The sequence below is a fragment of the Lentinus tigrinus genome (genome assembly GCF_003813185.1).
Source record: "Lentinus tigrinus ALCF2SS1-7 unplaced genomic scaffold L226scaffold_1, whole genome shotgun sequence".
Classification (NCBI taxonomy): domain Eukaryota; kingdom Fungi; phylum Basidiomycota; class Agaricomycetes; order Polyporales; family Polyporaceae; genus Lentinus; species Lentinus tigrinus.
The window spans coordinates 2,015,981-2,042,351 of NW_027137910.1; the positions used below are offsets into that span (position 1 = coordinate 2,015,981).

General features: G+C 55.4%; 12 protein-coding genes across 12 annotated transcripts in view; 5 read left to right on the forward strand and 7 right to left on the reverse strand.

Moving 5' to 3' along the window:
- Nucleotides 1-229: 229 nt before the first annotated feature.
- L226DRAFT_528507 (uncharacterized protein) lies at nucleotides 230-797 on the reverse strand. Its single transcript, XM_067679379.1, has 3 exons — nucleotides 717-797; nucleotides 605-662; nucleotides 230-551 (listed from the first exon to the last, which is right to left on the reverse strand). The coding sequence occupies exons 1-3, from the start codon at nucleotides 778-780 to the stop codon at nucleotides 422-424; spliced, it is 252 nt and encodes an 83-aa protein (XP_067542900.1). The 5' UTR covers nucleotides 781-797; the 3' UTR covers nucleotides 230-421.
- A 118-nt stretch (nucleotides 798-915) lies between these two features.
- On the forward strand, nucleotides 916-1,901 carry L226DRAFT_528508 (uncharacterized protein). Its single transcript, XM_067679380.1, has one exon. It carries the CDS (start codon nucleotides 1,336-1,338, stop codon nucleotides 1,510-1,512), a length of 177 nt encoding a protein of 58 aa, XP_067542901.1. The 5' UTR covers nucleotides 916-1,335; the 3' UTR covers nucleotides 1,513-1,901.
- A 1,219-nt stretch (nucleotides 1,902-3,120) lies between these two features.
- Nucleotides 3,121-4,090, reverse strand: L226DRAFT_564912 (uncharacterized protein; the record flags this gene model as incomplete). The annotated part of the gene is made up of 4 exons (XM_067683714.1): nucleotides 3,121-3,170; nucleotides 3,259-3,351; nucleotides 3,462-3,562; nucleotides 3,699-4,090. 4 exons carry the CDS (start codon nucleotides 4,088-4,090, stop codon nucleotides 3,121-3,123), a joined length of 636 nt encoding a protein of 211 aa, XP_067542902.1.
- Nucleotides 4,091-4,669: 579 nt separating this feature from the next.
- Nucleotides 4,670-6,796, reverse strand: L226DRAFT_22999 (galactose oxidase). Its single transcript, XM_067673080.1, has 6 exons — nucleotides 6,472-6,796; nucleotides 5,818-6,410; nucleotides 5,607-5,762; nucleotides 5,439-5,547; nucleotides 5,006-5,382; nucleotides 4,670-4,953 (listed from the first exon to the last, which is right to left on the reverse strand). Exons 1-6 carry the CDS (start codon nucleotides 6,591-6,593, stop codon nucleotides 4,892-4,894), a joined length of 1,419 nt encoding a protein of 472 aa, XP_067542903.1. The 5' UTR covers nucleotides 6,594-6,796; the 3' UTR covers nucleotides 4,670-4,891.
- Nucleotides 6,797-7,090: 294 nt separating this feature from the next.
- Nucleotides 7,091-10,083, forward strand: L226DRAFT_556197 (alpha/beta-hydrolase). The gene is made up of 7 exons (XM_067683113.1): nucleotides 7,091-8,156; nucleotides 8,254-8,393; nucleotides 8,487-8,592; nucleotides 8,658-8,668; nucleotides 8,737-9,053; nucleotides 9,181-9,253; nucleotides 9,453-10,083. Exons 1-7 carry the CDS (start codon nucleotides 7,103-7,105, stop codon nucleotides 9,897-9,899), a joined length of 2,148 nt encoding a protein of 715 aa, XP_067542904.1. The 5' UTR covers nucleotides 7,091-7,102; the 3' UTR covers nucleotides 9,900-10,083.
- Nucleotides 10,084-10,210: 127 nt separating this feature from the next.
- On the forward strand, nucleotides 10,211-12,029 carry L226DRAFT_528511 (carbohydrate esterase family 1 protein). The gene is made up of 8 exons (XM_067679381.1): nucleotides 10,211-10,486; nucleotides 10,649-10,770; nucleotides 10,834-10,955; nucleotides 11,022-11,134; nucleotides 11,196-11,462; nucleotides 11,559-11,693; nucleotides 11,748-11,778; nucleotides 11,832-12,029. Exons 1-8 carry the CDS (start codon nucleotides 10,421-10,423, stop codon nucleotides 11,855-11,857), a joined length of 882 nt encoding a protein of 293 aa, XP_067542905.1. The 5' UTR covers nucleotides 10,211-10,420; the 3' UTR covers nucleotides 11,858-12,029.
- Nucleotides 12,030-12,141: 112 nt separating this feature from the next.
- Nucleotides 12,142-14,204, reverse strand: L226DRAFT_549192 (kinase-like protein; the record flags this gene model as incomplete). Its single annotated transcript, XM_067682655.1, has 12 exons — nucleotides 12,142-12,281; nucleotides 12,337-12,524; nucleotides 12,575-12,845; nucleotides 12,916-13,070; nucleotides 13,124-13,170; nucleotides 13,222-13,401; nucleotides 13,461-13,552; nucleotides 13,611-13,710; nucleotides 13,770-13,809; nucleotides 13,872-13,925; nucleotides 13,984-14,035; nucleotides 14,087-14,204. The coding sequence occupies 12 exons, from the start codon at nucleotides 14,202-14,204 to the stop codon at nucleotides 12,142-12,144; spliced, it is 1,437 nt and encodes a 478-aa protein (XP_067542906.1).
- An 82-nt stretch (nucleotides 14,205-14,286) lies between these two features.
- Nucleotides 14,287-16,990, reverse strand: L226DRAFT_528513 (P-loop containing nucleoside triphosphate hydrolase protein). Its single transcript, XM_067679382.1, has 8 exons — nucleotides 16,943-16,990; nucleotides 16,792-16,887; nucleotides 16,627-16,735; nucleotides 16,361-16,574; nucleotides 16,036-16,296; nucleotides 15,567-15,979; nucleotides 15,098-15,517; nucleotides 14,287-15,044 (listed from the first exon to the last, which is right to left on the reverse strand). The coding sequence occupies exons 1-8, from the start codon at nucleotides 16,943-16,945 to the stop codon at nucleotides 14,491-14,493; spliced, it is 2,070 nt and encodes a 689-aa protein (XP_067542907.1). The 5' UTR covers nucleotides 16,946-16,990; the 3' UTR covers nucleotides 14,287-14,490.
- Nucleotides 16,991-17,106: 116 nt separating this feature from the next.
- L226DRAFT_607472 (cellulase-domain-containing protein) lies at nucleotides 17,107-19,073 on the reverse strand. The gene is made up of 14 exons (XM_067685810.1): nucleotides 19,004-19,073; nucleotides 18,913-18,943; nucleotides 18,810-18,860; nucleotides 18,661-18,761; nucleotides 18,576-18,603; nucleotides 18,455-18,520; nucleotides 18,394-18,399; nucleotides 18,218-18,342; nucleotides 18,047-18,165; nucleotides 17,774-17,991; nucleotides 17,659-17,711; nucleotides 17,496-17,605; nucleotides 17,290-17,438; nucleotides 17,107-17,231 (listed from the first exon to the last, which is right to left on the reverse strand). The coding sequence occupies exons 1-14, from the start codon at nucleotides 19,061-19,063 to the stop codon at nucleotides 17,212-17,214; spliced, it is 1,137 nt and encodes a 378-aa protein (XP_067542908.1). The 5' UTR covers nucleotides 19,064-19,073; the 3' UTR covers nucleotides 17,107-17,211.
- Nucleotides 19,074-19,608: 535 nt separating this feature from the next.
- On the forward strand, nucleotides 19,609-21,236 carry L226DRAFT_23149 (uncharacterized protein). The gene is made up of 4 exons (XM_067673098.1): nucleotides 19,609-19,747; nucleotides 19,801-19,897; nucleotides 19,947-20,054; nucleotides 20,113-21,236. Exons 1-4 carry the CDS (start codon nucleotides 19,665-19,667, stop codon nucleotides 20,911-20,913), a joined length of 1,089 nt encoding a protein of 362 aa, XP_067542909.1. The 5' UTR covers nucleotides 19,609-19,664; the 3' UTR covers nucleotides 20,914-21,236.
- L226DRAFT_541685 (uncharacterized protein) lies at nucleotides 21,048-25,300 on the reverse strand (the record flags this gene model as incomplete). The annotated part of the gene is made up of 16 exons (XM_067682081.1): nucleotides 21,048-21,236; nucleotides 21,286-21,496; nucleotides 21,554-21,672; nucleotides 21,728-21,842; nucleotides 21,900-22,081; nucleotides 22,138-22,610; nucleotides 22,661-23,054; nucleotides 23,105-23,227; nucleotides 23,276-23,359; nucleotides 23,411-24,165; nucleotides 24,214-24,316; nucleotides 24,368-24,536; nucleotides 24,607-24,808; nucleotides 24,877-24,994; nucleotides 25,047-25,096; nucleotides 25,156-25,300. The coding sequence occupies 16 exons, from the start codon at nucleotides 25,298-25,300 to the stop codon at nucleotides 21,048-21,050; spliced, it is 3,432 nt and encodes a 1,143-aa protein (XP_067542910.1).
- Nucleotides 25,301-25,921: 621 nt separating this feature from the next.
- Nucleotides 25,922-26,371, forward strand: part of L226DRAFT_475735 (uncharacterized protein) — a 6,749-nt gene continuing 6,299 nt past the window's right edge. Inside the window, exon 1 of the mRNA XM_067676683.1 lies at nucleotides 25,922-26,336. Coding sequence (XP_067542911.1) covers nucleotides 25,995-26,336 — 342 coding nt within the window. The 5' untranslated portion in view covers nucleotides 25,922-25,994. The remainder of the gene's footprint in view (nucleotides 26,337-26,371) is intronic.

Sequence of the window (26,371 nt, forward strand, 5' to 3'; positions counted from 1 at the left end):
GCCCCGCAGGGCTGGGTTGTCCATGTCAGCAACCGGTGCGAGCGGGTGCGCCATGCAGTGTCCGGACGACGGCATAGGGGAGAAATGAAAGGCTACGAGGAGTGCTACGGAACCTTACTTGACACGTAGACGAATCGCAGCGGACCGCAACGACCAAAACGTGATCATGGGGATCCTTACTGCGCGACTCGTGAGAATGACGACGCAGACAGGAGAAGTGTGTCCCTGTCCAGGGAGTTTTTCGCCCAGCGTTGGGGGAACAACGGCGGCTGATGAGCCAAACGGCAGTGTGAGAAGGGATGAGGGCATCATGTGTGCATCAAGACCCCACCGCCTGTCCGATCTCTCATCCCCAAGTAGACGATATCGAAAGAGAGTTCGTACCTCTTGTCTTAACAAGAGGTACAGGGAGGTCGGACAGTTACTCGTTCCAGGTGATTATGTCGTCCTGATCCTCAGTGTCGTGGTCTCGTTTGCGGTGTGCCATCAATCGGTCCCGAGAGGGGAACAGGCGGTTGCAATTCTGCATGGCGCAAATATAGATAGGTGTCCTATCAAGATGCCCGTCAGATGTAGTGTATGGAGATACGGCGAGACCGCTTACTCAGTGGGGTTGGTAACCCTGGCCGTGCCAGCATTCACTTGCTCCGAAGTAGTGTCCGCTGTGCTCAAGGGGATGAGTAAGCAATTGCGCGGAGGATATGTGGGCTTGTTACCATCTTGCACAGCAGGAACAGATGGAAGGACATAAGGTAACTTGGGATGCTGCAACTGGGTCATGGTGGCTATAGCTTGAGTGACCTCCGAGTCTCACTGTCAGGCTGAGGCTGCCGATCGTTGGGTTGGGCGTCCAATGCTTGTAAACAGGACCAAATAACTCTCGCACCTTAAGTAGACGCCCGGACCATCGCAATATTTTCTTTCTTGTCTACGACAAGGACCCCGTTCGACCTAGCGGTCTGTTCCAGGCAAGCCCACCGGCTGCCCTGTTCACATCGTGTGGAAGACGGCCAGTCTCTCTCGTAGCCACCATACCGCAAAGGCCGCGAAGCTCACCCCGTACAAGATGCAGGTGCAGCCGGGCTCCCCCTATCCGCACCGCGCATCTCTCTTCGTGAGCGGGCTAAGGTCTGAGCGTTCCCTTCAGTCTCACTTGCTCGACTCCAGATGGGTTGGGCCAGCGATGGCCTCGTCGGCGCACCAGAAATCAGCTGCTAGGCCTGTCCAGGAGGTTACTCCGGTTGACATTGTGGGGCGTAATAACCTCACTGGTTCTTCCTGACTCGATTGAGCGCGTTCTCTCCGCTGCCGCGAGTAAGACAGGGGGAATGGGCTATGCGGGCAGCTTGGGATACGTCGTTGGGACTGGGCGGCCTGCTCGTGCTCCTCTCGCAGGTGCTCGCTTTCTATCGCGTCCTTGTCAGTGAGGGCCTTCGTGGTGCTCCACTGCGCGCTCTGGTGACCTGCTGGCAGCAAATTGCGCCGCTAACTTCCACAGTCCTTCGGGACTAGCACGGGACGGACGAGGATATCGGGCGGAGAGGCAGGCAGGGTCGTCCTTGAGTGCACTTCGCGGCTCGCTACTCAGGGCTTCGCGCCCGGCGAAACTCGATTCAGACTACTCTTGCGCTGTGGTTTCTCCACTACAATTTTTTCCCCGCTCGGCTCTTCGCGAGCATGTTCAGGACCCATCATCTAGCTAGTAGTACGTAGACTCCTACCGCACACGGCTGCCTTCAGGTGTCCGTAGGCATGTACCGTACTGGATGCAAGGTGGAGCGTCGTTCCACGGAAGATCAATCTATCGCGTCGCTTCTTCAGTAATTCTACTCCCGTATATGCAACCCATGACTGCACGAAGAGTCGAATACTCACTAATTGGTAGTAGTAGTACATCGCTGGCTTTGATTGGCCTGAAAATACAATGTCCACCCCAACGTAAATGCCACGAAGCTATCCCTGGGACCTGTGCAGCTCCCCTTGTAAGTGGGCTGTATCGATCAGATCTGAATATTATGTGGATGAGTCTACAGTAGTTGTGCAGCTCTATCATGTAGACGGTTCAGCACGGTTTCTATAGCACGCTTCTGATACTGGACTGTAGCTCTTCCTGTCTCTTGTCTCTCTTTCCAGCACGTTGTTTCTGTTGTTGACCACCTCACCTCCGCCATTCAACACGCCGCCCATTCATCGCTTCCTTTGTGCGTACGGGGTCATCCAACCACTTCCAGTCACAGGTCTCAGCTTGGAAACATCGTCGGTGGAGTCGGAACGGGCGTTATCGTAACGACATCCTGAACTGTTGGGGGTCGTGAGCGGGTGAGCATGCCAGAAGGAGTAGTAGTATAGCTGCGGGGCAGTCAGGTAGCGGTGTGTATATAATCCAGGCTGTGGTGAACGAGCTGTATGCGCAATGCGATGAGTACTCGGAATGTCAAGTTTCTCGCTTTGGCTGGCAACATCGATTGTTCTTAAAATATGTTCTGAACAGTACTGGACGGTGACTGTCCGACAGGACTCTGATTCGTTCATTATTTGAAGGCTGTTACATGTAGGAGTCTGAGAAATCATTGTCGCAAGCGTTGAAGGCGGAGATAGAGGGGAAGTGTGGGTCCGAGACAGTGGTTACGAGCAAGGTGATGACATAATCGTAGTTGGCTCGATATGGTCATCTAGCCACCCGCGTATGATGCGCGGTCGTCTCAGATCATCATCTATCCTCTGTCACAACAGCGTCGTTGACGCAATTCCACAGGTAGACTTGGAGGTTGGCAGGGAACCTTTGAATGCTCTTCAATTGTTCAATGCCATGTTGTGTCACTCAGGGGAAACTCGACTCGGAGTACATAAACTGAGTCTTGCGCTCAGGCTGTGGTTCTGACATGCCGTAGAACGTCCTCCATATCACCGAGCTCAAAGAGATGGGAGGTGTGTTCTTGCAACACAAGCTTGATGTCGATGGACTAGCTCATCTCTGACAATTCAGGACGCTTTTCGCGGTACTATCGTGCTCTGCACTCGGTCGCGGTCGTTCGTGTAGTTCATGAAGATCATTCGGATTCAATGGATCGCATCTCATCGTGACGCCAGGATCAAATAGACATACACGCAAGCAGCCAATCACTCAGCGATCGTGAACTGCGGGCTCCAGTTCCCAGAGTCGCCAAACACTGTTCGCAGCACGAGAAGCATGTTCGTCAGCAAGTATCCAGACCGCGCAGGAATGCCCGAGCTCGGGGTTCAAGCACCAGTACTCACAGACGACGATGTAGTGGTTCGACGGCTTGACGTCGGGCACCTTCACCTTGACGTGCCCCTGCGTCAGATTGAACCCCTCCGCCAGCGGGTGCTCTGCCCAGTCGAGCACGAACACAGAGGCAAACGCGCGCGGAACCGAGGGGCAGGATCGCCGTCAGCTTCTGGCGCGCCGGGTGCGTAGCAGATCACATTCTGGTGCTCACCGATGTCCAGATGCTCGTTCGTGTCGTCGCCATCTTCGAAGTGCCCGAGCAAGAGCTTCCCTTCGTAGTTCGTGACTCTGTTCGGCGGGTGCGACGCGTCCCTGTCAAGCGCAAGCGACAACGTCAGTTGGCAGTTGGCACAGTCGAGTCGAAGCTACGCTCGCCGGCATCTTGGAGACTCGGGTCCGACGCATCAAACCCGTACGAGGACGGCAAACCGGGGACTCAAGTACTCACCATCGCACCGTCACCGTGGATCCAATTGTCCACACCGTCTCCGCGTCCGGCGCAGTAACCGTCGGTGCCCACACATCCCTCGGACCCACCGACGTCGCTCCCTCGCTCTCGTTCCCATCGTGAGCGTGAGCCGCCTTCAGCTTCTCCGCTGGGGTGCTGGTACTCCGCGCCTCGGCTGACTGGATGGTGTCCGCATACCAAGCCGTGCGATTGCGGAAGTCGAAGACCGCGGTGGACATCTCCGGGGCTCCGGTCGCGGAGGAAGAGTTCTGCGCCGCGGTGGTCGTATTGTACCCGGGGACCGCCTCAGCGTTGAATGCGGGAGGCATGTAGAACGCGCGCGCTGCGGCGATGGTGATGAGGAGGCGCAGGGCGTTGAGTGCGGGGCTCATGTCTGCGAGAGTGTGCGGAGTTCGAGTAGTAGACACAGGAATCGATAGCAATGCGACAGCGCGAACACAGAGATGTGGGGAAAGTGAACGCCTCGGAGTGCAGCGGGGAGGGGGACAGGCAGAGGGAGGGGGCTGGCCGCAAGCCGCAGTGGCATGCCGCCATGGTGGTTCGAATTGTGATACAGACCATGTTGAGGGGCCGCGCGCAGGACGTCTGTGTTGACCCCGGCGCCGGTGACGTCTGTCCACACAGATGTCGATGCCGACGATCGACGGTGCTAGTCGTTCGATCATACCTGTTGCGTATGTCAACATCGGTCACATCATGTATAATCGCCGAACTCGGCTTCCGGACATACAGGATACACAACTCGGGAGCTGCTCGGCCACGACACGTAAACCAGCGCGAAAGCACGAAGACAGAACGGAAGACCCGAAAGATCGCAGGAGCCACAGTGGGGGATGGGATATAGTACAAGCCCTGGCGCAGCCACGGAGGCTGACCAGCGCGTCGTCATCATGATCGATATCAGTACCGGTACCAATACAAGCATCGCTGGTCAGCAAGGGATTCTCTAAAGAGGGTTGGGGTTAACGAAGGGCGAAGGCAATAATTTAACGTGAAGATCATGAACGAGCGGGCGTGGTAAGAGAGAGCCCCAGACTCTCGGCTGGGTTGTTACTTCTTGTAGGAGTGGACGGGTGAAGGGAGAATATATGGGCGGAAGGGTGCACAGGATGGAAAGTGGAAGTGGTGAAGGTGAAGGGGGATATATTCGCAGGGCGTGGAAGTCTTCGTGTTCAGAGCACCAGCGTGGGCGTTTGCGGCGGTGAGAACGGGGTCGTAGGGAACTTGATGTTGTCTAATAAACGCATTAGTCAGCGTCTCAAAAGTTCTCGGGATGGGCCACGTACTCGTCTCCAAAATATACATAACATTGGGATCCTTCCCACTCGCACTAAGTTGGTCCTCGCTGACGCCTCCAAGGACATAGACCTTCGAGCCGACGGCGGCCATGCCATGTCCCGAGCGCGGCGCCGGCTCAGGCCCCATGTGCTGGAACATGAACCATCGATTGCTCGAAATCTTAAACGCAGCAAGCTGGCCTATGTTCGCTCCGTCGACACCGCGCCCGCCGAAGACGTACACGACGTCTCCAACGCGCGCGGCTGCGTGGCCTTCGCGGGGCGAGGGGATGAACCCGATGCAGGAGAGCTCGGACCAGGTCTTTGTGGCAGGGTCGAACGTCCAGGTATCATTGTAATGATACTGGCCGTCTGTACCTCCAAAGCTGTAAAGATACAATGTCATGAAGACCGTTACGGAGTCATTTGTTGGTTCACATACATGAGCAATTGCTGCTTGTAAGGCACGCAGACGTGTCCGGAGCGCTTGCAGGGCTTGACGACGCTACCTTTCGGCGGCTCGATCTGTTCCCATGCGGGTTTCGAAACAACTGCATAGACGCGGGTCGGTCTCATAACCCCGTGCGAGCTGAGACATGTATGGACTTACGTGTGCTGAGATCGAAACACCACAGGTCGTTGAAGTACTCGCCGTCTGCCTCTCCTCCGAAGACGTATATTCTGGGGCCAATCATGACAACGGAGTGTCCGATGCGTCCTGCGGGTGCAGGCCCATCCACGGATATGCGGGTCCACTCCCTTGACACTGTTCCGGAAAAGTATAAATTATTGATTGGAGTGTATCGAGACTCCGGACTCACCAAGATTGAGGAAATACAACCCATTGTCGAACTTTGCTCTGGCGCGAATGGGGTTGGACGACGCGGACATGATATCACCTCCCCAGACGACCACGACACTTCCTGCATATGCACTCGCATGGCCAAAGCGAGGCTGGGGAATATCTCCAATGGTGTACAAACGGGAGACGGACTGGTCGTTGAGGGAAACGGTGTAGACGTCATTCTTGGCACGATCGTTGACGAGCCCGCCGAAGAGGTTAAGACCGGCGCCTGTCGAACCAGAAGTTGACAAGGAGAAGTCGGAGCGGGGAAAGAGCGAAGGTTGTAATGGGGTATAGCGGGAAGTGCTGTCTGATGCAAGAAGACGGCGACAGTACCAGGGGTATCCTGGATCAGAGCTATCGTCCTCTACCTCTGGGATAGGCGTGGGCAGAGGCTTATTCCTGGCGGAGGACTCGGAGGAATCGGACCTTGCGGTCAGCGAGGACAGGGGACTTGGCGGAACATTGTCTTTGGGCGGGGGTGGAGGGGGAGCGTCGATGACCAGAACGTCGACCGCCGAGGTGGAGCTGAAGTCCTTGAACTTGCCCTCTGACAAGTCAACCAAAGTCCTGAATGATGGGGAAAGGTGAGTGCTCGGGAGTGTGGTGAAGGGGTAGGGTGGGAGGGTACCTCTCGCTCTGCTTTGAGCCGCCGCGGGAGAGGTAGACCTTCCTGACGAGGGAAAAGTCGGGGTAACTCTTCTTGGAGGAGATGCGGCGGAGGATGGGAGGAGATGAGGTACACCAGAGCATCGGGGAGAGAGGGGCGGGAGCGGGAGGAGGAGGAGGGAAAGGGTGATATGAGTGCGGGAAGATGGGAGACTTATGAGAGGGCTCGGGCCTCGGGGAGTCGAGCGGGAGTGCGAGATAGATCTGGAAAGGAGGCACAGCATCGAGTGATTTGGATGTGGACCGGTGAGTCGGGGTCGCTGAGGAGATGATAGAAGGGCCCTGACGATGGTAAGTTTGTGATGTCGGCTTCTAGACGGGCTCAGGAAGCACGCGAGTGCACCTCCGTCCTTCCCGAAGCCAAGAAGGCGGAAATGGCGCAGAAGACGAGGCGAACGATGGGTGTGCGTAGAGAGACATGGGTGAGGGTGTAGAGCGAGGAGGAGGAGGAGACGTGCGTCTGGTAGAGTGTGTGAGGGTGCACTGGAGAGATGATGGGATGCAGCGGTGGCGGTCAGCGAGGAAGCAGGCGCCCGACGCGACGGGGAGACGGACGCGTGACGTCACAGTCACAAGACAGCTTGCGAGGACCGATGACGAGCTCTGCTCCGCTGCGGCCTGCGAGTGCTGCACCAGAGCCAGAGTCGCGCCTCCAAGCCTTCTTCTCGTCTCTTGCCCCAGCGCAGCCACCAGCCCCTGCGACAGTCTGCCTCGACGACCCTCCGGAGTCCTCCATGCGGCCTCCACGCTCGACCATGGCCTCTCCCCTCTCCCAGCTTTATACTACTGCTACTGCCTCCTCGTCACAACGCCCAGCCCACTCCCGGTCCAGCACTCCCATGAACCTCTCTCTCCCGTCCTCCGCCGCCGCCGACTATTCCGCAGCACAGAAGCGCAAGCGCGCCAGCCAGCCTACCCTCCCCATCCTCCGCTGGTTCTCCGCCAAGCAGCCTGGAAATACCACCAGTTCTAACCCTAACTCGCCCATCCACTCACGCCCTCCCACACCCGCCACGAATCCTTCTGATTCTCCCATTCCATCATCTCCTTCCACCCCTTCCTCCGCACTCTCCGTTCTCGCGGACGCCTTCGCCGATGATCCCCACATCCTCTCCGCCCACTCGCGTGGCAACTCCGAAGATCTTAGGCTTCCCTCCAGACCAGAGGCCGCACGCCTCCCTCGATCACACAACCTACACCGGCCCTCCTACTTCTCCAACCTGACCCGCAGCACCATGCCTACTGCATGCCTCTCACCGCCCTCCTCCGCCTCGTACGTCAGATACACCTATACTGACCCCTTTGAGGACCCGTTCTCTCAACCCGAACATGACAGCTCCGACCTCGATCTCCTCCTCAGTCCAACTCCCGTGCCCCTCCCCATGCCCCATTCTCCTGCACGCGCTCATGTAAACTCTTCGCCCCCGGGCGTATCTTCCCTAGACTCTTTGCGGTCCATACAAGAGCGAAGCCAGAGCATACACACCTCCGCACCCCAGCAGGCATTCTCTTTCCCTCAGTTCCCTTCCCTCAAGAACTGGTTCTCTAACGAAGAGTCTCCCGACAAAGAGAACCGCAATCCCATGCTAAGCGATGAGGATAGTGCGGAGACTGCTGAGGCCGAGAGAGAGCATATACGGCAGAAATGTACGTTCTTGGGCTTCGCTTACCCATGGTCGCGTTCTCGACATTGCATCCTCGTGTATTCTGTCATGCTGACGTCCATCTGCACTCTGTTCGACAGATGCCGCTCCCAAGAACCCAATTGTATTTTGTCATGGACTCCTGGGATTTGACACCGTTACACTCGGTCCGGCCATTGCACCGCTGCAGGTACAGCACTGGCGGGGCATTCGCGATGCGCTTGAAGCTAATGGTATAGAGGTGCGACATATTCACACTCCCCGGATTTCCAATCTGGTCCCGAATCTGCGGCCCTCGAATCTGATTTCGACGCTTCACCTCGTCGTTCTATAGATTCTGACAACCCGTGTGCCGGCAACCAGCTCCCCCGTTGATCGCGCCAAGGTTCTCTGCCAGAAGATCGCGGAGGTCTACCCGGGTCGTGCCGTACATCTCATTGGTACGTGCACCAGTGTCTCCCGCCACTGGAGTGCTCATGCGGACTTTAGGATGACCACGCTACAGCCCACAGCATGGTATGAACCATTCCTGTGATCATGAATCCGCCTTTAGTCGCCGGACCCTGTGCTGACAGCTGCGCTAGGGCGGTATCGACTGTCGATACCTCACAACTCACTTGACGGACCGGCCGTTCAAGGTCCTCTCTGTTACGACAATCTCAACGCCACACCGCGGGTCCTCGTTCGCCGATCAGTTCCTCGCTACCGTCGGACGCGAGCGCATGCCGTCCGTTCTGTCCCTGCTTGAACTCCTCCCGAACGGTGGCGGGGACGGAAAAGCGTTCGAGTTTCTGACGATCGAGAACATGCGCAAGTTCAACGAGAACACCCCGGACGTCCCCGGCGTGCACTACTTTAGCTGGGGCGCGGTGTACGAGCCCGGGCTTATCGATACGTGGAAGTGAGTTTAAGAATCTCTGATGTGTGATTCAGTTTGGTGGCTGGTGCTGCTGTCGAATGCGTCAATGACAGAAGCTGATGTGCCTTGCCTTTGTTTCCCCCTGCGCGCGCGGTGTGGTGTTTGACAGGTGGCCACATTCAGTCGTCCTCGAGAAGGAAGGCCCAAACGACGGGCTGGTCTCACTCCAGTCAGCACGATGGGTGCGTGTCCTTTCTTCCACCCCTTCTTATGTTTCCTTCCTATGCTTCCTACCCCACATACCGCGTCTTTCCACCATGCCCCTGGCGACCAGTACCGTAATCCAGTCCCCTTCCCTTTCCTTCGCTAGCCGTGTTTGCCGACGCGCTCATTCAACCACACAACTAACTTTGCTCGCATCTGTATCTCGATCTGTAACAGGGCACGTACCTGGGAACGCTGGAGGGTGTGAATCACCTGGACCTCGTGGGCTGGATCAACACCGCGCGGTACAAGTGGGCGGAGATTATGGGGCGCGAGATCAAGTTCAAGCCGGCGACGTTCTACCTGGGCATAGCGGACCACCTCGCGCGCGTCGTCGAGGGCCAGGGCAAGCCCGAGTCCGACCAGGCAAAGGGCGAGCATGGCGACGAAGAAGAGCCACGGCCGGGCCCGTCGAGGGAGACGAACGACGAGCGGCAAGACAGGGAGCGCGGGGAGATGGCGGAAAGCTTGGAGAAAGGGGAGAGCCAGGCTGGGACGCCGACGCCAAAAGTCAGGGACTCAACGTCAACCGGCGGTCCGGGAGCGCACCCAACACCAAGACCTCCTCAGTTCCAGAGACAGCCCACGAAGCTCGATAAGCCTGCCAATACATCTCGAAGCTAGGATGGGCTTCCCTGTGCCAGCTGCGATCCCCCCGGCCGCCGTGGACCGTGGCTCCCCATACCCCCCGTAACGTTAACACTACCCCTCATGGATGTAATGTCTGTCCACCTACGCACGCTCACGACCACCATTGTGTATAATCTCTTTGATGTACGGTAATACTAATGTCGATAGTCATGCACGCTTGCTCAGCGCATGCTGAATGTGTTGAATGTTCGCCAGAAGTCGAATGTGCGACGATCCATTGAACTGAATTGCGCCTATCGAGGCTTCGGAGCCCCGCTGCTACCAAACCTTCCGCAGCAGCCAGCGAGTGAGAAACTCGTACTGGTGCCCGTGTCCCATTGGGGAGGGCCATGGGACCCAGGGACAGGGTCCGGCGCGCTCAGCTGTCGTCATTGCCCGGGGCCCCAAGCAGCTGAGAGTCCGAAAGGACCGTCCCGAATTCCAATCGATCGCGCACGCACTTTGCCACCCATACCCTTTAGTACCGACTACTTACTGGCCGACAACCCGCCAAAATGTCGCTCGAGCAGCTCTCGTCCAACAAGGTCTTTGACGGCCAGCTCATCAAGTACAAGTTCAAGGTGCGCGGCCGCGGCGCGTTATGACGTCGTTTCGTGTGCTGATTCTCGCCTGTGTCCTACCGATTGGTCTGCCCTCTGCCTCTTTGTTCTTTCCCCCAAACCGCGCGACGTCCGACCTGGCCATATGCACCACCCGCTCGCACATGCGACGCCGACGCGTAGTCTGCGGCCCTGGGAGGCCTCGATGCGCAGTTCAACCTCTTCCTGCCTGCGAACGCGCTCGCAGGGACGAAGGTCCCGCTCCTGACCTACCTCTCCGGCCTGACCTGCACGGAAGATAACGCGTGAGTACCCACCCTAATGCTATCTCCCACTTGTGATATGACCTCGGCCTGCAACGACCAAAGTGCACAAAAAGGCAACTTTCTAGGCCCCGCAGCAAAGGAGGGCATCGCGATCCTCTTCCCGGACACCTCTCCGCGCGGCGCAGGCATCGAGGGCGAGACGGACAGCTGGGACTTTGGTGTCGGTGCGTGCTCCCTCACATAAGCCCCTTCCCTCGATGTCGAAGCTCGAACACTCTGGCGAAACGCAGGCGCGGGCTTCTACCTGAACGCGACGAACCCCAAGTGGGCGAAGCACTACAACATGCTCACCCACGTCACGCTCGAGCTCCCGCAAGTCATCGAGGCCGCCAGTCTGCCCATCGTACGTCTTCCTTGTCTTCCTGCTCCTCCCATCTACAACTCACCATACCGTGCCTGCGCAGGACCTCACGCGTCAGTCGATCTTCGGGCACTCCATGGGCGGGCACGGCGCCCTCACGCTCTACCTCTCCTCCGTCCTCGGCGGGGTGAAGCAGTACCGCTCGTGCTCGGCATTCGCGCCCATCGCGAACCCAACGAATTGCCCGTGGGGCCAGAAGGCGTTCAGCGGGTACCTCCAGGGCGGCATCGAGGAGGCGAAGGAGAAGTACGACGCGACAGAGCTCATCAAGAAGCTCGGCAAGGAGCCCGTGCACATCCTCGTCGACTACGTGCGTTGAATTCGCTCTTCCGCGTCTTGCTGACTGGAGATGCTCTCTACTGGAGCTGAAACCGTGGCTGACATGGGATCACGTATACGTACGCAGGGCACTGCGGACAACTTCTACAAGAACGGGCAACTGCTTCCGGAGAACTTCTTGAAGGCTGCGCGCGACACGGGCTACGACGAGGTTCAGGTGCGCGTGCGCTCTCAGGATGGTTACGACCACAGCTACTACTTCGTACGTCGTCTCTTCGGGCTCGTTTGGTGAAATGGTCTGATCCTCGAACACCAGATGTCCACGTTCGGCGCGGACCACGTCCACTGTAAGACCAGACCTGTTCGCGCGTGGCCCAGCTGACACCAACCACGATTTCAGTCCATGCAAACTTCTTGAAGGCATAATCTGCTCCTTTGTTCCAGTGCAGACGAGAGAAGTAGAAGTAACATCCCTTGTATAAGTTACATGAACCACAACCACAACCTGTATCAAGTACCAATGTATGCATGCGAGAGGAGAATGCGACGTATCGTGCAGGAACAAACTATGCGATAGAAGAGCACAGAACGAGCGAGACAGATGATCAAACATTGACGAGTTGATAACAGCACTACGAGAGCCAGAAGAGAGTCGAGACGCAGCGAGAGCGATCCTGAGTGTCTGTCGCCTAGAGAGTGCCGTTCGGTGGTCATTCAGAGCCAATCCGCGATCGGTACGCAAGTTCCAGGTCCAACAGTTCCGCCGAGAACCAAGGGTGACGGAGCGCAGTCTGCGCGGTCGCGCGGTCCAAGGAATCGTAGATGAGCAAGTCGCCGCAGAGTTCTCGGGCTATCAATAGAAGTCAGCACTGCGTTCAATCAGCATTGGCAAGTGGACAACGTACCTTGAGGCATCTTATCCCACAACACTCCCGGAAACTCGACTTCTCCGTTGACAATGCGGCGCTTGACGAGCTGATCGGCCCGTACAGACTCTTGTGAGTACTGTGAATCTTCGCAGTCTTCGGAGGGCATATACGAGTAGTACTCCGACTCTCCATCCACCTTGCCGAAGTCAAAAGGATGTGTACCTCTGAGCGACTGTTAGTTGTTGCCGCTGACGCCCAGACAGGAGGGACGTACGCGAGCATAATGTACATGATCACACCTGAGCTCCAACAGTCAGAGGGCATGCCGACATAGCTGAGATGTTTGTGATCCAGAGCGAGGACGCCTTCGGGAGGGAGATAGGATACGGTGCCGCAAACGTTGAAGGTCTCTTGGTATGCTTTGGGTCGTGCCAGACCAAAGTCAGCAATTTGTATGCGGGGATACGGACCAGGAGCGTGTAGAAGGATGTTTTCCGGCTGACGGGCCACGAAGCCCACCGTTAGCAGCATGATATGGTAGTTATCTATGACTTACCTTCAGATCTACATGCAGTATGTTAGAATGCCTCGTGAGGGTGCTGGAGAATAACGTACCCCGATGAGAAATCAGTCGATCGTGTAGATACTTGAGGCCCTTGAGGAGCTGGTACATAATATACTTGGCTTCCGCTTGACAAAGCTGACTGTCGGTATGGCTGACTATATATGAGAATAGATCCCCTCCAGTGCAGAGTTCCAGGAAGATGTAACTAGAGGGAAGGCGTATGAGTATCAGCGGTTCATGCTAGCAAGAACCACGTGCAGGAAGTTGTTGTCGTGTGTCGCTGCGCGGACAGTGTTGATGTTGGGCTATGCAGGCAACTTCAACGGGCGCATGCATCCAGCGGACGATACACATACGTGCGAAAGATTAAGGAGGATGTCCACTTCTTTCCTGATCTTCTCCACTTTATCGCTGACCTTGCGCTTGATGCACTTGCAGGCGACCTGTTTGAAAGCGGATGTGTCCATGGCGAGGTGGACCGTTGCGAAGCTGCCGCTCCCCAAACAGTGTGAGGTGACAAGGTAGCGATCGATCCTCTATCGCAGTTGGTTATGATGCATGATTAAATAGTGCAAGGCAAGTGAGAAGCGCATACTTTCTTCTTCAGCGACGGTTGCCTTGGTGGTGTAGGGTCGAAGATATTAACCATCTGCTCAGGCTCTTTGTGTAGCAAGGCACACTCGAACTCTAGTGATCGGCCGGGATCAACGATCATGCGACCTATATGAGATGCTGAAATTCTTACTCTGGGAGGACGGTATCTCGAGGAGGTCTCCATCCATCAGAAGGACAGAAGTTTTGCGTATACGGTGGCCATTGAGGATGAGGCCATTGGTCGAGAGGTCCTATGGCGACATGAACACATTTCAGCTCGACCACGGTACAATCCCGCTGTTCGACTCACATGGCATGATATGATAACGCCCCCGTTACTGGAACGTACCCTAAAGGCAGGATGGGCACGTCCTGTGACAGCGCAGAATGCTAGGAAGACTCATTCACTCACGCATATAGCTTGCAGTGAAGACCCGATACGACTGCATCTGGCACAACGTAAGAACTGTTAAGGTATCAGCGCATCAGCCACGAGCTTCCGTCGGTTCTTCCGAGGCGCATACCAAGCAGGACTCCTCCCTATCGTGAGTGGCTTGTCGACACTGAGCAATAGCGCTGTATATGCGTCATGAACACATGTTCAATCAATCACGCCCACCACCATACCTTCTTTGTGGCCGCTGTGGTTTGTGGTCATGAACTTCGCGCATATAGTCGCTGGGATCGCAGCCGCCGACTCCGAGGCATCCTCCTGAGGCTCGTCAACGTGCGTGCTGCGAGACATTTTCCTTGTGACTGTGCGAGAGCTCGATGATGTCGACATGGTGACTACCGAGGAATACAAGTGCGATAGCTGGGCAGGTGGTGGGAGAGAGTAAGCTGCCAGGCTGAGGGAGCGGGGACGGTAGAGATTGTACATCGGTCACGTGGAAGGAGCCGAACAGAACACTCGCTCGCGACCTCCTTGCAAGCAGGGGGCGTCAAATAAGCAAGCAGGCTGCAGAACACATGCTGCACAGATAGAACATCCTAGGGCTACAGCAGAATAGTTGATACATGAACTCGCCTCTTTAGTAGTCATCGTAACCCTTGCCACTCCTCTGCTTCACTCGTTTCATCCGCTTGTGTTGCTTCTTTCCGGGGGCGACGTCGCCACCAGCAGCAAGCACAGCAGCAATCCGCGCTCTTCTCCCAGTCAGAGGCGTCCCGTCATCTGCAACCATGTTCTGGTGAGGGTACAGCTTGGCTCGGGAGAACTCCTGCCCTTGCGCCCTGGCTCCCTGAACGAACGGTCGAGACGAAAGCGTCCCGCTAGTCGCAAAGAAGTCCTGGTCAAGCTTGCGGCTCTTGTTAGACTGGTTCACGGAGGGAGCCGAGCCGTCGGGGGTCGCGGCGCCAACGAAGGTGTCCGCGTTCTTGACGACTCGCGTTGTCGGCGCACGCTTCTTACCGATTGCGCGCCGAAGAGCGAGCTGACGTGTCTCTTCATTGAACTCATCCTCTGGAATACTCGGTGGCGGGTGGCAGTATAGCAACTTGGCGTTCACGTAATCTTTGAGGATGTAACGTGCAGCTCGAGCCTCGTCAGGATTGCCCTGGCCGGATCGCGTAAATCCTCTCGCGACTAAACAGTTGTGAATTAGCATGACTTCCAAGATGAACCACAGATAGACGTACTGGCATACGCAATCAAGAGGTCAGTGCCCGTGATACTCCCATCACCGCCTTCCTCGACGCTTTTGGTGCGAATCGCCAAGCCATAGGTAGCCTCAAGCACTTCCTTAGGTATGCGTTTAACCACCAAGGCAGTGGGAGCAGTGTACTCGCGCATCTGGTCTATGGGCAGAACGCCATCACAGACAAGGCCCGCCTTCGTCGTCGCAAATTGAGGGAAAACGAGACCGGGGCAGTCACAGAGAACGAGGCTGGGCGACAGATGGATAGTCTGGAAGTGCTTTGTCTTGCCCGGAGTCGACGATACACTGACTTTCTTCTCTCCGATCAAGGCGTTGATGGTACTTGACTTGCCTACGTTGGGATATCCGACCAGACCAATAACAAGCTTCGTCGGATGCTGTCCTGAAGAGTCGGTGAAAGCTGCTTGAAGTCAGCAAGCGCATGTCTGGACAGCAGATGGCAGACGTACTAGACAGGTCCGGTGCGCTATTCACAAACAGGTCCTCCAGTTCCAACACAGATAGTACCTTTGTCCGCGGGTCTTGCGCGTCCGGGCCCTCTTCTATGGGTAGGAAGGCGCCGCCATCGTCAGATTCGTCAGATGAATACTCGTCCTCCGACGATTCGGCGGAATTGTCGCCATCTAACTCATCAGCATCGTCCTCGTCGCCCTCCGCATCGATAGTTGGGGTCGCCACAGACGGTGCAGCATCCGCTTCCGTAGATGGTCCACCCAACGCTGTCTGTTCTTCCCCTTGTAGCTGCCCCTGCTCTGCTGCTGTCGCCGCTTCACGTCTCGCCTCCTGTAGAGCAGCAGCATTGGCAGCGGAGAAGAATGCGTACTTCACATTCTGCGCATCGAAGTAGTCTGCCCAGAGCTTCCTGAAATAGACAGTTTATCAGGACACTTTCGGCGAAACCTGGGATTTCTTACACACCTCTGCTTCGCGGTGAGCAAATCCGCCTTATTGATGAGAAGCAGACTTCTACGCTTTCCCTTCCCAGTTCCAGCCTCTCCTTCCGCCCCCTCAACATCTTGGACATATGCCTCGAGATCTTCGCACCTGAAACGAAGGGGATTCCTTGCATCCACAATTTGTACAACGAGATGGGAACGTTCGAGAACACGCCAAAGTTGCCGCCAGACTTCGATGTTGCGCTCGAAGGGGGTAAGCAGGAACTTGTCACGATCTTGCAGCCTGCCAGAATGAGAAGGCGATTCGTCGGACAAGCACCAAAAAGGAGAGCAAATGCGGGACGCACTCGGCAAGACCTCTCCTCCACTCCAAAAACGCATCCTTCTCCTGCCTGTCCAACTGCACTGTGGTCATGTTCTTCGTCCATGGCGGTCTGCGGGGTACGCGCAAGCGCTGCTTGTTTTCGTTCTGTTTACGTAGGGTATTCATCTCCTCTTCCTCCGACAGGAGGTATGGATTGGCATTCGCCGCGGCGGCAATGATCTTGACATTCCTCCTCTCTAATGCAGCATGCTCGAATGCAGCAAGTGATACACAATGCATGCGACATACCTGCTGTGAAGTCGGTCCCAGCAAGCTGGGCTGTGTTCAGGAACTCATCGAGGTCTCGCTCTTGCGTAATGGACTGCAGTCGAGAGGTAGAATCCAGGTCCGTCGTGTACTGCGGTGTGTCACGTTAGCTACACTTTTCAGTGATACATCTGATAGGACACATGCCAGTCCCGTCTCGCGAGCTATCCTGGCATCTTTCGTTTTCTTGTTGATGATCGCCCTACCCAGGCCGCTTGGATTGAGGTTTCGGCCTTTGGGTGCCTGCGAGCATTTTCAGTCAACATTGAGGCTTTCTCTTTGCAGCACACTCCCATACCATAGCTGAATACTGCTGGGGCACAAGCGGAGGCGGAGGAGGAACAGTATGAGTGAGCAGCCACCTTCTGGCGCTCGGGGATGAGGTCAGATCTTCAGATCTTGTGATCAGTCAGACAGATTGTCCGATCACTTCATCAGTGTTGTTCTACATTTGGCAGCCATAGTGTTCGGAGTATCGCCATTCAATCTGAAGCATGCAGCGAGGACTACAGTCACTCATAGATACATATTCTACACCTAGAACTCCGTTGCACTCCACTGAGACTTTCAGGGCAAGTTCGGCTTGACTACGACCAGACGTGTCAATCACACGAAGTATCGCAGTTATGGGAAGGGGAATCTTACCAGCAGCGGTCCATAAGGCTTGGTCAGTGCCGTTAACGAAGGGGGTCTGGGTAAGAACATAGGTGGTGTCGAATGCACCGGCGGCCCAGACTGAGAACCCAACCATAGTGGGGAAGTTGTTCTTGACGAACGCGAGTTCGTTGGCCAATCTATGGACACATTTCTGTGAGTGCCATACCTTTTCGAATCCTTTTTAAACTACTTACAGAGTCTCACAGCTGGCAGTGTTGCCTCCGCCGGTCTCGCTTAAGATGGCCTGGCGGTTGCCGTTAGCCTGCAAGAAGTTAACCAGGTCCTGGAAGACTTGGACGTTGTCCTGGGTCACTGGATGAGAAGCTGCGTTAACAATATACAATCAAGAGTCCATACCGTGGTGCAATCGGGGTGAGTGCCACTGTTGTCGCTGTCGAGGTACTTGTGCACTGTGGCCATTCACTGCGATCAGGTCTCCAGTTATCATGAGATGAGCTCTTGGACGCCTTACCATCGAAGATGAGCTTGCTGTTATCGCCGAGGGGGTCCGTAACCTTGACAAGCAGGGGGCCTGCCTCGGTGGGGAAAGCCTGAGCGGAAGACCAGCTGGATCCCGGCAGAAGCAGGAAGTTCGTCGAGCCAGCGGCGCGGACAGCATTGACGACTTGCTGAACGGAATCGACCCAGGTGGAGACACTTGGGACGTCGTGAGGCTCGTTCATAATTCCGCTATGGTCCGGAGAGTGAGTGAGAGAACCCTGATGGATGCAAACGAATGTCCCACAAGATGACACGTTCGTTGCTGCCGTACTTCTGGGCCAGTTGCGTCCAGATTGACGTAAACTGATCGTTGGTTGGGCCACCTTGAGCGATGATTGCGCCGTTCCAACGGGCATAGTTGTGCTGTAGATTTACCTTCAGCATCTCTCATATCTGAGGGGTAAACAGCACCTACCAGGTCGATGATGACATGGGTGTTAGGGCTCGACGCGAGGGCTGCCTGGACGGTGGGGTCGTAGAACGAGCTGAACCAAGTCTCGTTGATTTGTCCGCCGACCTGAGGCGTCATGAGCTGCCAAGCTGTTGTGATCATGAGTGCTCACGATCGGCGAGACTCAGCTAGAATCGTACCGAACGCTACGTAATTGATATCAACGAAAGGCCACATTGATCTTATTGCACAATCACTCACGAATGCGGAAGAGGTTAGCGCCTTCGTTGGCGAAGTGGGTGAACTGGGCAGGTGGAGGAGTCACACCTAGAGGACGCCTCCGAGTCAAAGTACAGAAGATCGTGATGATGCACGTACGTACCTGTGCCATTGAAGCTCCCATCTGTTGCCTGCAAATTGCATCAGGCTGTGAACATTCATCTGTGCGCTATTGTGGCACTACTCACGACACTGAAGTCGTATCCAGCAGTGTTCACACCTCCCAGCCTTGGCAGAGAGGAGCCTGTCGGAGCGGGAGCCGCCGCACCCGGCAGGCACTGGGAGTAATCTGCACTGTCATGAGTAACGAATGAAAACCATGCGTTGTGCTACTCACAATCATTCAACTTCGTACACACGGTACCAGAAACGCACTCCGTGCTGCCGGCTGAATGTTCGTCAGCGCTGTTAAAACTGCGTAGTTGTGACTTGACGCATACAGAAGTTGATACCGCCGCACTGTTGGTATTCCTGCACTCTACCCATATCAGTTGGAGGCCCGTATGGCATATTTATCGCAAGATAACGTACCGCCTGCTGTTGGGCAAAGGCCAACGATACTATTGCCAACAGGGATCCTGCGTACTTCATCGTGTCAAGTCGAAGAGGCAAGCTGTGTGTCCTACGGCATCTTGACACCCAGGTTATATAGGCGGGCTCCCTTGGCTACCGCTCACAGAGACCGCAGCTTTGCGGACAAACCACGGACAGTAGCACTCGAGTATTCATGCTTGCGTGGAGAGTTTATCCGAGAACTATCTGGTTTGCTTAACGTACCCGAGTTGTTCACGAGAGCCCGTGGGCCAACGTATTTTTAGACCGACGTCGATGAAGACAGCGAGATCACCGAGAGTCGTCTCCAACGCGAGTAATACCTCCGAAAACAACCAGAACGGCGGTCCCAACTTATGTTAGTACTCACCATTGGCTCCCGTCGACCACTCTCATACCCCTATAACAACAGTCACAATTCGAAACTCGGTCACTCCGTGGTGCAGCATGTGTATGCTTCCGGAAGTATGCATGCAGATCTGCCAAATTGAAAGAAGGAGTTGAGTAACTTTGAGTTCCGAAGGCGCCCAGTCCAACTGCCAGGTGACCAGCGTCTGTGCTGCTTGCGTAGCTCCGCCACCAGCACTAGAACAACTAAACGGCAGCACCCCGAGGGGTTGTCGAGGATTTGAAACGCCATATGAACGGCAAAGCAAAGGCCATATACTCTTTGTATAGGTCGTGTCTTCGGGAGGTCAGGCGGCTCCCCACTGAATATCTTCGGTGAGTCACGGAGTAATACGTGTCGCTCTCGGCTCACGGAAGGACTTGTTCAGCCGGTTCTTCCGCCTGAAGATTGGTGACGATGTGCGGGCCTGTCTTGACCCCCAGCTCGAACATATCCATGATACTAAGCTCAGCAGAGTACAGAAGGTAGGATCTCATGTATACGGTAGACGGCACGACTCAATCTGGCTATCAGAATTTGCGGAAATTGACGGGCGCGAATGAGGGCCACGTCGGCCACCTCCAGTATGTCCTCGACACGGCGTATGGTCGACGAGGTCAACTGAAATGGGAGATCATGGAAGTAAGAGTCTAATAGAATGACCATCATTGAAATATCGGACTCATCGGGAACTTCATAGCCTCTCCGGACAGAACCAGGCGCACCCCTTCCACCACGAATAGTCCGCAGGGTAGAGTCTTCACGCCCACCTGTGTGGTCGACAGAGTTGAAGGCCTTGGTCACATCCGATCTCGCTCGTGTTCGGAAGGCCCTCAAACCGAGTGCCCTTCTCGTGCCTTCCACAATCCCTCCCGAACGGCTCGACTCCAGTTCGGCAGAATACCGCATATTAGGACCATTCAGCAAGCGTCGAGAAGTCAATGCTCGGTGGCGATTTTTCAACCAAGAGCTGAAGAAGACGAACTACCCGCTGCAGGTGGCAATCGTAGAGCCTGCCACATCAGGTGACGGCGTGGTGCACAAGTTCGATAAACCTTCTTTGACTCGCGCTGGAATTCGAAGCATCGGGCTGCAGGATTCCGGAGTTTTCGAGGAGGTGGAAGCCCTTGCATCTCCGTCCCTCTTGCAATGCTCGGAGAACCAGCACGCGTCACATCTCTTACCGGATGCCATCCCGCCTCGACCGAGGTTCGAATCGCACCTCCCTCGGAGATTCCTGCAACGCCGGTATCAACAGCTACTGTGTCGGATTCCAGTTCTCACCTATAGCCCTCTCGCTCGTCAGGGAGACGACGTCCAGGCTGCAACGCGCAACATCGCAGTAAACACTGTAGGGCTGCGAGGTCGCTTTCGAGTCTCACTTTCGCAACATGCCGCTAAACAACATGGTACTATTCGTGCTATCGCAGGTTCTGCCAGTATGGCATGGATGCGTCTTGCACAGGAACGCGATTGCAGCGAAAGTGTACGAAGGGGGTAGAGAGCAGCCGGAGCAAGTGAAAAGTTATTTGTTGACGAGATAGTACAGTGTGGTATCCAACAAAGCTAGGAACGAAAAAAAAATGCATAAATACTCCCAAAAATCGCCATAGCAGTCGTCCGTCAGGGCATCTGTCAGCTTGCGTCCGCCGAATTCTCTAGCTCCAGCCCATGGAGCTCAATGAGGTACATGTTGTAGTTGCGGTCTGCGGCCTGGGCCACGCCGCCGGTGCGACTGGGCTCGACACCACACTGAAGGTCGAGGATCGCCTTGTATTCGTCGAAGGTGAATTCTTGCTTTTGCCGGACGGCATCCAGCAACTCCTGAAGGACCTTCAGCAAGAGGAATCATGCATGCGCGCGTGCTACATACTGGAGGCGAGAGCAGGAACAGTGAGTAGTATCGCTTGGCGCGATCGAATTGCGTGCTGCTGCTGTCATCCATGATAGTCTTGATATTTTGCTGGAGCGCCAACATGTTCCTCATCATCTTCTTAATACCGAATTCGTTCGCAACTTGTATGTAACGAGCATTCGAGATCAAGAGGTATTGCATCAAGTGGCCAATGCCCTCGAAGGCGAACCTGAGTACGGATGTCAGCACGCCTGACCGTAAAGATGGTGGAGCCAAGGTTGCTCACTTGCGTTCCACGTCTGGCAGGGTGGAGGTGAGACATGCGTCGGAATTGCCCAGCTCCGTATTCAGGTCGACAATATGGGGGTCGGGCTCACTTGCTTCGCGCTCGATACGATAAATACCCTTTAAGGAATATATGAGTGGATCAGCTAGCGCAGAATCATGCAGATGGGCTCACGTGTCGGAGGGCAAGGTCGAGATGGTGGACTACCCGACATCTAACATCTATGCGGATGGTGTACAGGATGAGCTCAGCCAACTGTACGTAGGTCATATGTAACGCTTGGAATCGCCTGGGATAGACTCGTGAGAGGCAATTTCGTGAACATGGGGGACGAGATGATACGTACATGGCCATCGCAGACGACAGTGGTAGCTTGATTTGTTCGTTTGCTTGTAGTGGTAGGATAGTGGGTAGGTACGGCGTGGACGGAGAGAGAGCACTAGGAGGTTCCAGGTTGTGCGGTGTGGTGTGAGGCAGTGGGTCGTCCGGTGAAGCCTTCAGAGCATCAAGTTGTTCGGCGAACCATGTCTGGGAAGCATGGTGAGTTTGGAAACAAGAGGAGATACAGAACATAGTATACGCACAACGCTATGATATAAGCTCGCCAGGGCGGATACATTGCGGATGGAAGCGATCAAATCGTCCTTGCCCACTGCACCCTCGCCGAGAAGGCTGTTCTCGAGATGGGTTTCCTGTCGACACAGTTGCGCTTTCGCCGCTGTGGTGGGATTACCAGACAGAAGCTTGAGAAGCTCCGTGAGGCAAGGCCCAAGTTCAGGCTTCTGCGCCCATTGAGCAGCTAATGCGATATGACCGTCATCCGCCGTCTCAGAGTCTCCCTTCACCATGACAAGGTCTGAGAACCTATCGCTACACCGCTGGTAGAACTTGCCAATCACGGTCAGAATCAGACGCGAATAGTTCTCGCGATGGAAGGGCGTTGTCCGTAACATGACACACAGAGAGTTGATTAGCGCAATGAGCTGGACGGCCGCCTTGACCAGTGGTCTGGATGATAATGCCAGCGAGGCGCGATCCGGCTCAAACGCGTCCGGGCCTGTGGAACATAGATGAGACTGGTCCCGAGTGTAAGGCAAAACAACTCACTTGTGACGGTTTGGTGGAATACCGTCGACACCTTGTCCTCCAGTTGGGGCAAATAGACCTTCAGAACGAACTCGTCGAGGACAGCGCTTGATGCACGAGCCGCCTCCATACCGGAGGGTAGGATATCCGATATCCGGTCAAGGAAAGCTAGAGTGGGCTGGAACAATACGCTGACGTGGAAGGCGTTTGGATGGACCAGTAACCTGTGGTGCTGGCCGGTGCCCATCAACCTGTCGTCTGTACCGACAGCAGCTAACGTCGCTTGGACGGCACTCTCTGAACCCTGTACGAGGCCGGGTACGGTATCTTTGAGGACTCGGGTGAGCTCGTCCTCGTGCTGTCGCAACGTCTTCGTAGCAATCTTGGTGTCCGTATCCGCGAAGCGGAAAATTGGCTGGTCAAACTGTTCAGCAACGACCAGCATCAGGACGGTTGGTAGCTCACCTTCCCCTTGTCCCGGCTGAAACGCCCTTCACGGAGGATTTCATTGATCGACGATATTGGATTGCGACCAGAGACAGACCCTTGCTCTTCATCGGTGATGTAGTCACTGAGCAGCGTCCGAACCTGGACAAAGGTCAGACAATGCGCCAACGTGAGCTGGTAACAACTAACCTCCGCCTGTATAGGTGTCCAGACTTCCTCCAAGGGGAACAGCGCACCTGGCTTTGTACCAGACGAATCCTTGAAGTCTCTCCGCTAAAAAGGCAGTAAGAAAAAATTCTGAAGGGCAGAGAATAAAAGACGTACGGAACCTATTCTATTGGCGACCTCGTAGACAACCCGCAGACCTTCACTTACAGCGATGAACTTCGAGTACAATGTCCAGAAGAAGTCCCGAAGAATCTCTTGGTCAAGAAGCTTCGTCGATGACTCCAAAGCAGTCAATCGCAACGTAGTGGCGTTCAGGATGACCCGTCTGCTATTTGTCGGCGAACCTTGCATTGCTGCAGCCACGGCGACTCCGGCGATACCCAACACATTGGACGTGATGGCGGGCGACGAAAGTAAGGATAGGTCGGCTGCTCGACTTGCGGTGGCATTGGCAGCGTCAACCATGCCAATGATCGAGCCTCGACGCCCGTACTCTGCCCGTTCTGAGACTTCCTCCACTGTCGCATCAACAAGGGAGTAGATCTCGCCCGGCAGTTTCTGCGCGACGATGTCAAGACCTGTGCCAAGCTTCCCGAGCACTGCTAGCGACTCTAGCAGGGTCTCGATGTATGCGAAGGAGTCTGCTTCGGGGTTACGTGATTGAGTGTTCACAGAAGGAAGACTAGATAGAGCACTGGAGGATGCAAGTGAACCCAGGCCAGTTACGGACAGACTCTTGCTGAAGCCGGTGTCGTTGACATCGAATGGGGGATCATTTGGCCGGATCGCAAGATCGTCTAGATACTTGGCTAGTCGCGACGATCGCGGAGCGGTTGGCGATATAGGCGACGACATCGATGGTGGTCTGCCATCGCCACTGCTAGTGTCTTCACGATCCTCGGGATTGGAGACTGGGGGCAATGAGTACCCAGATCGTGCTCTCAAACGACGATACTCACATCCTTGTTGATCGGGAGAATATACCGACCATCTGGACTCGCACCAGAAAGACTTCAGATAGAGATGACTATGGAGTTCGTCAACAAGAATCTCCCGTAAGGTCTGAATGCAGACGTCAGTAGTTAAGGCTGTAGCATTCAGACCGAGACTAACCGTTTCTTGTCCCACTAGATAGCTACGAAGGTCTGACACTGCGCCAATGTCCATCATATCCGGCTTGTTGATCAACTTCAGGCTGCGAACGAGCAGAGCTGCTGCTTGCAGAAGCCGCTTCTCAAGGATGAGGCTCTCCAGGGCGTCTGGCACTGACTTCAGGTGCTCGCTGAATGAAACCAGCGATGGCGTCAATCGAACTGCAAGGGAGAGATTTACGATGACAAACAAACACGTACATTTGATCCAATATGCGCATCATCTCCTCGACTGTTTGGTTCCTTGACCATAATTGTACGAGATCTGCTCTCTTGCTGCCGAGCGTTTCCTTTGCTTCTTGCAAAGCATTCCGGGCCTCTTTGACCTGAGACTGCGTTGCATCCAGATGGCTGAGTAGAGATGCATGATGAGGAAGAGCAGCGTTGAAAGCTTGATAATGCTCTGGATGGGGTCGCGTAAATTAAAGGATGCGTCGGCAGCCTCGTTCAGGGGTTAACGAAGCTACGCACTGTCAACTGATCCCTTCATGGCGCGTGACAGCATATCCTTCGTTCTTCGGAAGGAGTCCATATCTTTACCAAGAGAAGATTCATCCAGGAGTTGCAGAGCGAGGTCAACTGGGTTGAACTACACCAATCAATCTCAGAGAATATCGGCGCACCTACCGGACGGGACTTACATCAGGATTCGTGACCACTGCCCATTCATCCCGTATCTCATCCAACACGGCTGGGGGACCAAATGAGCATGACGTCTGGATACGCCCATGTTCACGCCGAAAGACTCACCATCAATATCCCCTGCCTTCGCTTTCCCTGTCGTCCGTCGACCAGGGACCTTCTCCTTGATCCTCCTCTGGCGCGCCTTCTGTATCTCAATCTCTCTCCGCTTCTGCTCCTCGTATTCGGCATCCATCGTGTCGTCGTTGGACATGCCTCTCCTCCGTCCAAAGCTCTGGAAGGCCGCCACCGCCGCAAGAGAGGTCGGGGAAATTTCCGCTTGAGGAGATGCAGGAGACCATTGCTTAGCCTGTTCAGAGCCGTTCATCGTGCGCGACCGTGAAGACTGGGGGCCGTCCGGTAATCCAGAGGGTCGTCCTTCGTACGCGTCTCTTGAATCTCGCGTCGTGCGAGACTCCATTGACGAGCGGTCAGGTACAGAGACTTCAGACACTTGTCGACTTCTCAGTCCTGATCGGGTAGGCCGCGTTGGACCTCGAGGCGAGCCGGATGTGACGGAACTCCCGCTTGGAGTTGTCGGGCGTGTTGGCGGGCGGTTGATCTGAAGCGGTCGGGTGGTAGCGCCATTTTCGCTCACACTGGGCGACCGAGTACGTCGAGCAAGGTCTGGCGGGTAAGCAGGTATTCGAGACATGATATAGAGGTCGGTGGGGGAGGTAGAGCAGCACGGCTGTGGTGGTCGTTACTCTTCAGTGCGGCATTGCCTTTGATGGCAACTCGGAGTCGCAGCTACCGCGATATGTGCACGTGCTGAGATGCGACTGTGGCCACCGCCAGACGCGTTTTGTTGCAGAGCTCTTTTGCTTGCACCACCTTCCTGCGGACGCGCCGCGACGCGTATACATCTCTTCTCTCACTGACTGCTGTCTCGTCTATGCTGCTCGACCATGACCGAGCCCTCATCCGATCCTCCCGACGCTAGAGCACTGTTCTCTCCTGCACGCAACGCGTATCGTGCGGCCTCTTCGGACGCGCCTGGCCCCGCAGAAACCTCAGTGTCCACCAACGACGATATCGAGCCAGGAGCCGGTTTTCGTAAACACGCGCTTTATGTGGAGCTCCCTACGCTCTCCAGGAGCCAGAAAGCGAAGTATCGGTCTGTGGCTGAAGACACGCTTCACTCTGACGAAGAGTTCGCGCATGAAGGCATTGAACGCGTCTTAGGAGACGTAGTGGAGGGGTCGCTAGCATATTACTATGTTCGCTATAATGACGGTATTGTGCACAAAGTGAGTAGTTCCTCTTGCTCTCTTTTTGTCCCCCC

What these genes read in the sequence shown, in the direction of transcription:
- L226DRAFT_528507 (XM_067679379.1), bottom strand. Translation starts at nt 780, where the DNA reads ATGACCCAGTTGCAGCATCCCAAGTTACCTTATGTCCTTCCATCTGTT. An exon ending in TGTTCCTGCTGTGCAAGATG is followed by an intron (nt 663 to 716) that starts GTAACAAGCCCA and finishes CCTTGAGCACAG; the next exon opens with CGGACACTACTTCGGAGCAA. An exon ending in AGGGTTACCAACCCCACTGA is followed by an intron (nt 552 to 604) that starts GTAAGCGGTCTC and finishes GCATCTTGATAG; the next exon opens with GACACCTATCTATATTTGCG.
- L226DRAFT_528508 (XM_067679380.1), top strand. Translation starts at nt 1,336, where the DNA reads ATGCGGGCAGCTTGGGATACGTCGTTGGGACTGGGCGGCCTGCTCGTG.
- L226DRAFT_22999 (XM_067673080.1), bottom strand. Translation starts at nt 6,593, where the DNA reads ATGCTCTGGTGTACCTCATCTCCTCCCATCCTCCGCCGCATCTCCTCC. An exon ending in TACAAGCAGCAATTGCTCAT is followed by an intron (nt 5,383 to 5,438) that starts GTATGTGAACCA and finishes GTATCTTTACAG; the next exon opens with CTTTGGAGGTACAGACGGCC. An exon ending in TATGTATATTTTGGAGACGA is followed by an intron (nt 4,954 to 5,005) that starts GTACGTGGCCCA and finishes TGCGTTTATTAG; the next exon opens with ACAACATCAAGTTCCCTACG.
- L226DRAFT_556197 (XM_067683113.1), top strand. Translation starts at nt 7,103, where the DNA reads ATGACGAGCTCTGCTCCGCTGCGGCCTGCGAGTGCTGCACCAGAGCCA. An exon ending in TTGAAGCTAATGGTATAGAG is followed by an intron (nt 8,394 to 8,486) that starts GTGCGACATATT and finishes GTCGTTCTATAG; the next exon opens with ATTCTGACAACCCGTGTGCC. An exon ending in GGGCTTATCGATACGTGGAA is followed by an intron (nt 9,054 to 9,180) that starts GTGAGTTTAAGA and finishes GGTGTTTGACAG; the next exon opens with GTGGCCACATTCAGTCGTCC.
- L226DRAFT_528511 (XM_067679381.1), top strand. Translation starts at nt 10,421, where the DNA reads ATGTCGCTCGAGCAGCTCTCGTCCAACAAGGTCTTTGACGGCCAGCTC. An exon ending in TCATCAAGTACAAGTTCAAG is followed by an intron (nt 10,487 to 10,648) that starts GTGCGCGGCCGC and finishes GCCGACGCGTAG; the next exon opens with TCTGCGGCCCTGGGAGGCCT. An exon ending in ACGACCACAGCTACTACTTC is followed by an intron (nt 11,694 to 11,747) that starts GTACGTCGTCTC and finishes CTCGAACACCAG; the next exon opens with ATGTCCACGTTCGGCGCGGA.
- L226DRAFT_528513 (XM_067679382.1), bottom strand. An exon ending in TGGAGGAGAGGTCTTGCCGA is followed by an intron (nt 16,297 to 16,360) that starts GTGCGTCCCGCA and finishes TCATTCTGGCAG; the next exon opens with GCTGCAAGATCGTGACAAGT. An exon ending in TAGCGCACCGGACCTGTCTA is followed by an intron (nt 15,518 to 15,566) that starts GTACGTCTGCCA and finishes GACTTCAAGCAG; the next exon opens with CTTTCACCGACTCTTCAGGA.
- L226DRAFT_607472 (XM_067685810.1), bottom strand. Translation starts at nt 19,063, where the DNA reads ATGAAGTACGCAGGATCCCTGTTGGCAATAGTATCGTTGGCCTTTGCC. An exon ending in CCCATGTCATCATCGACCTG is followed by an intron (nt 18,166 to 18,217) that starts GTAGGTGCTGTT and finishes GTAAATCTACAG; the next exon opens with CACAACTATGCCCGTTGGAA. An exon ending in CAGCAAGCTCATCTTCGATG is followed by an intron (nt 17,712 to 17,773) that starts GTAAGGCGTCCA and finishes GAATGGCCACAG; the next exon opens with TGCACAAGTACCTCGACAGC.
- L226DRAFT_23149 (XM_067673098.1), top strand. Translation starts at nt 19,665, where the DNA reads ATGAACGGCAAAGCAAAGGCCATATACTCTTTGTATAGGTCGTGTCTT. An exon ending in CTCCCCACTGAATATCTTCG is followed by an intron (nt 19,748 to 19,800) that starts GTGAGTCACGGA and finishes GGACTTGTTCAG; the next exon opens with CCGGTTCTTCCGCCTGAAGA. An exon ending in TGAAATGGGAGATCATGGAA is followed by an intron (nt 20,055 to 20,112) that starts GTAAGAGTCTAA and finishes GGAACTTCATAG; the next exon opens with CCTCTCCGGACAGAACCAGG.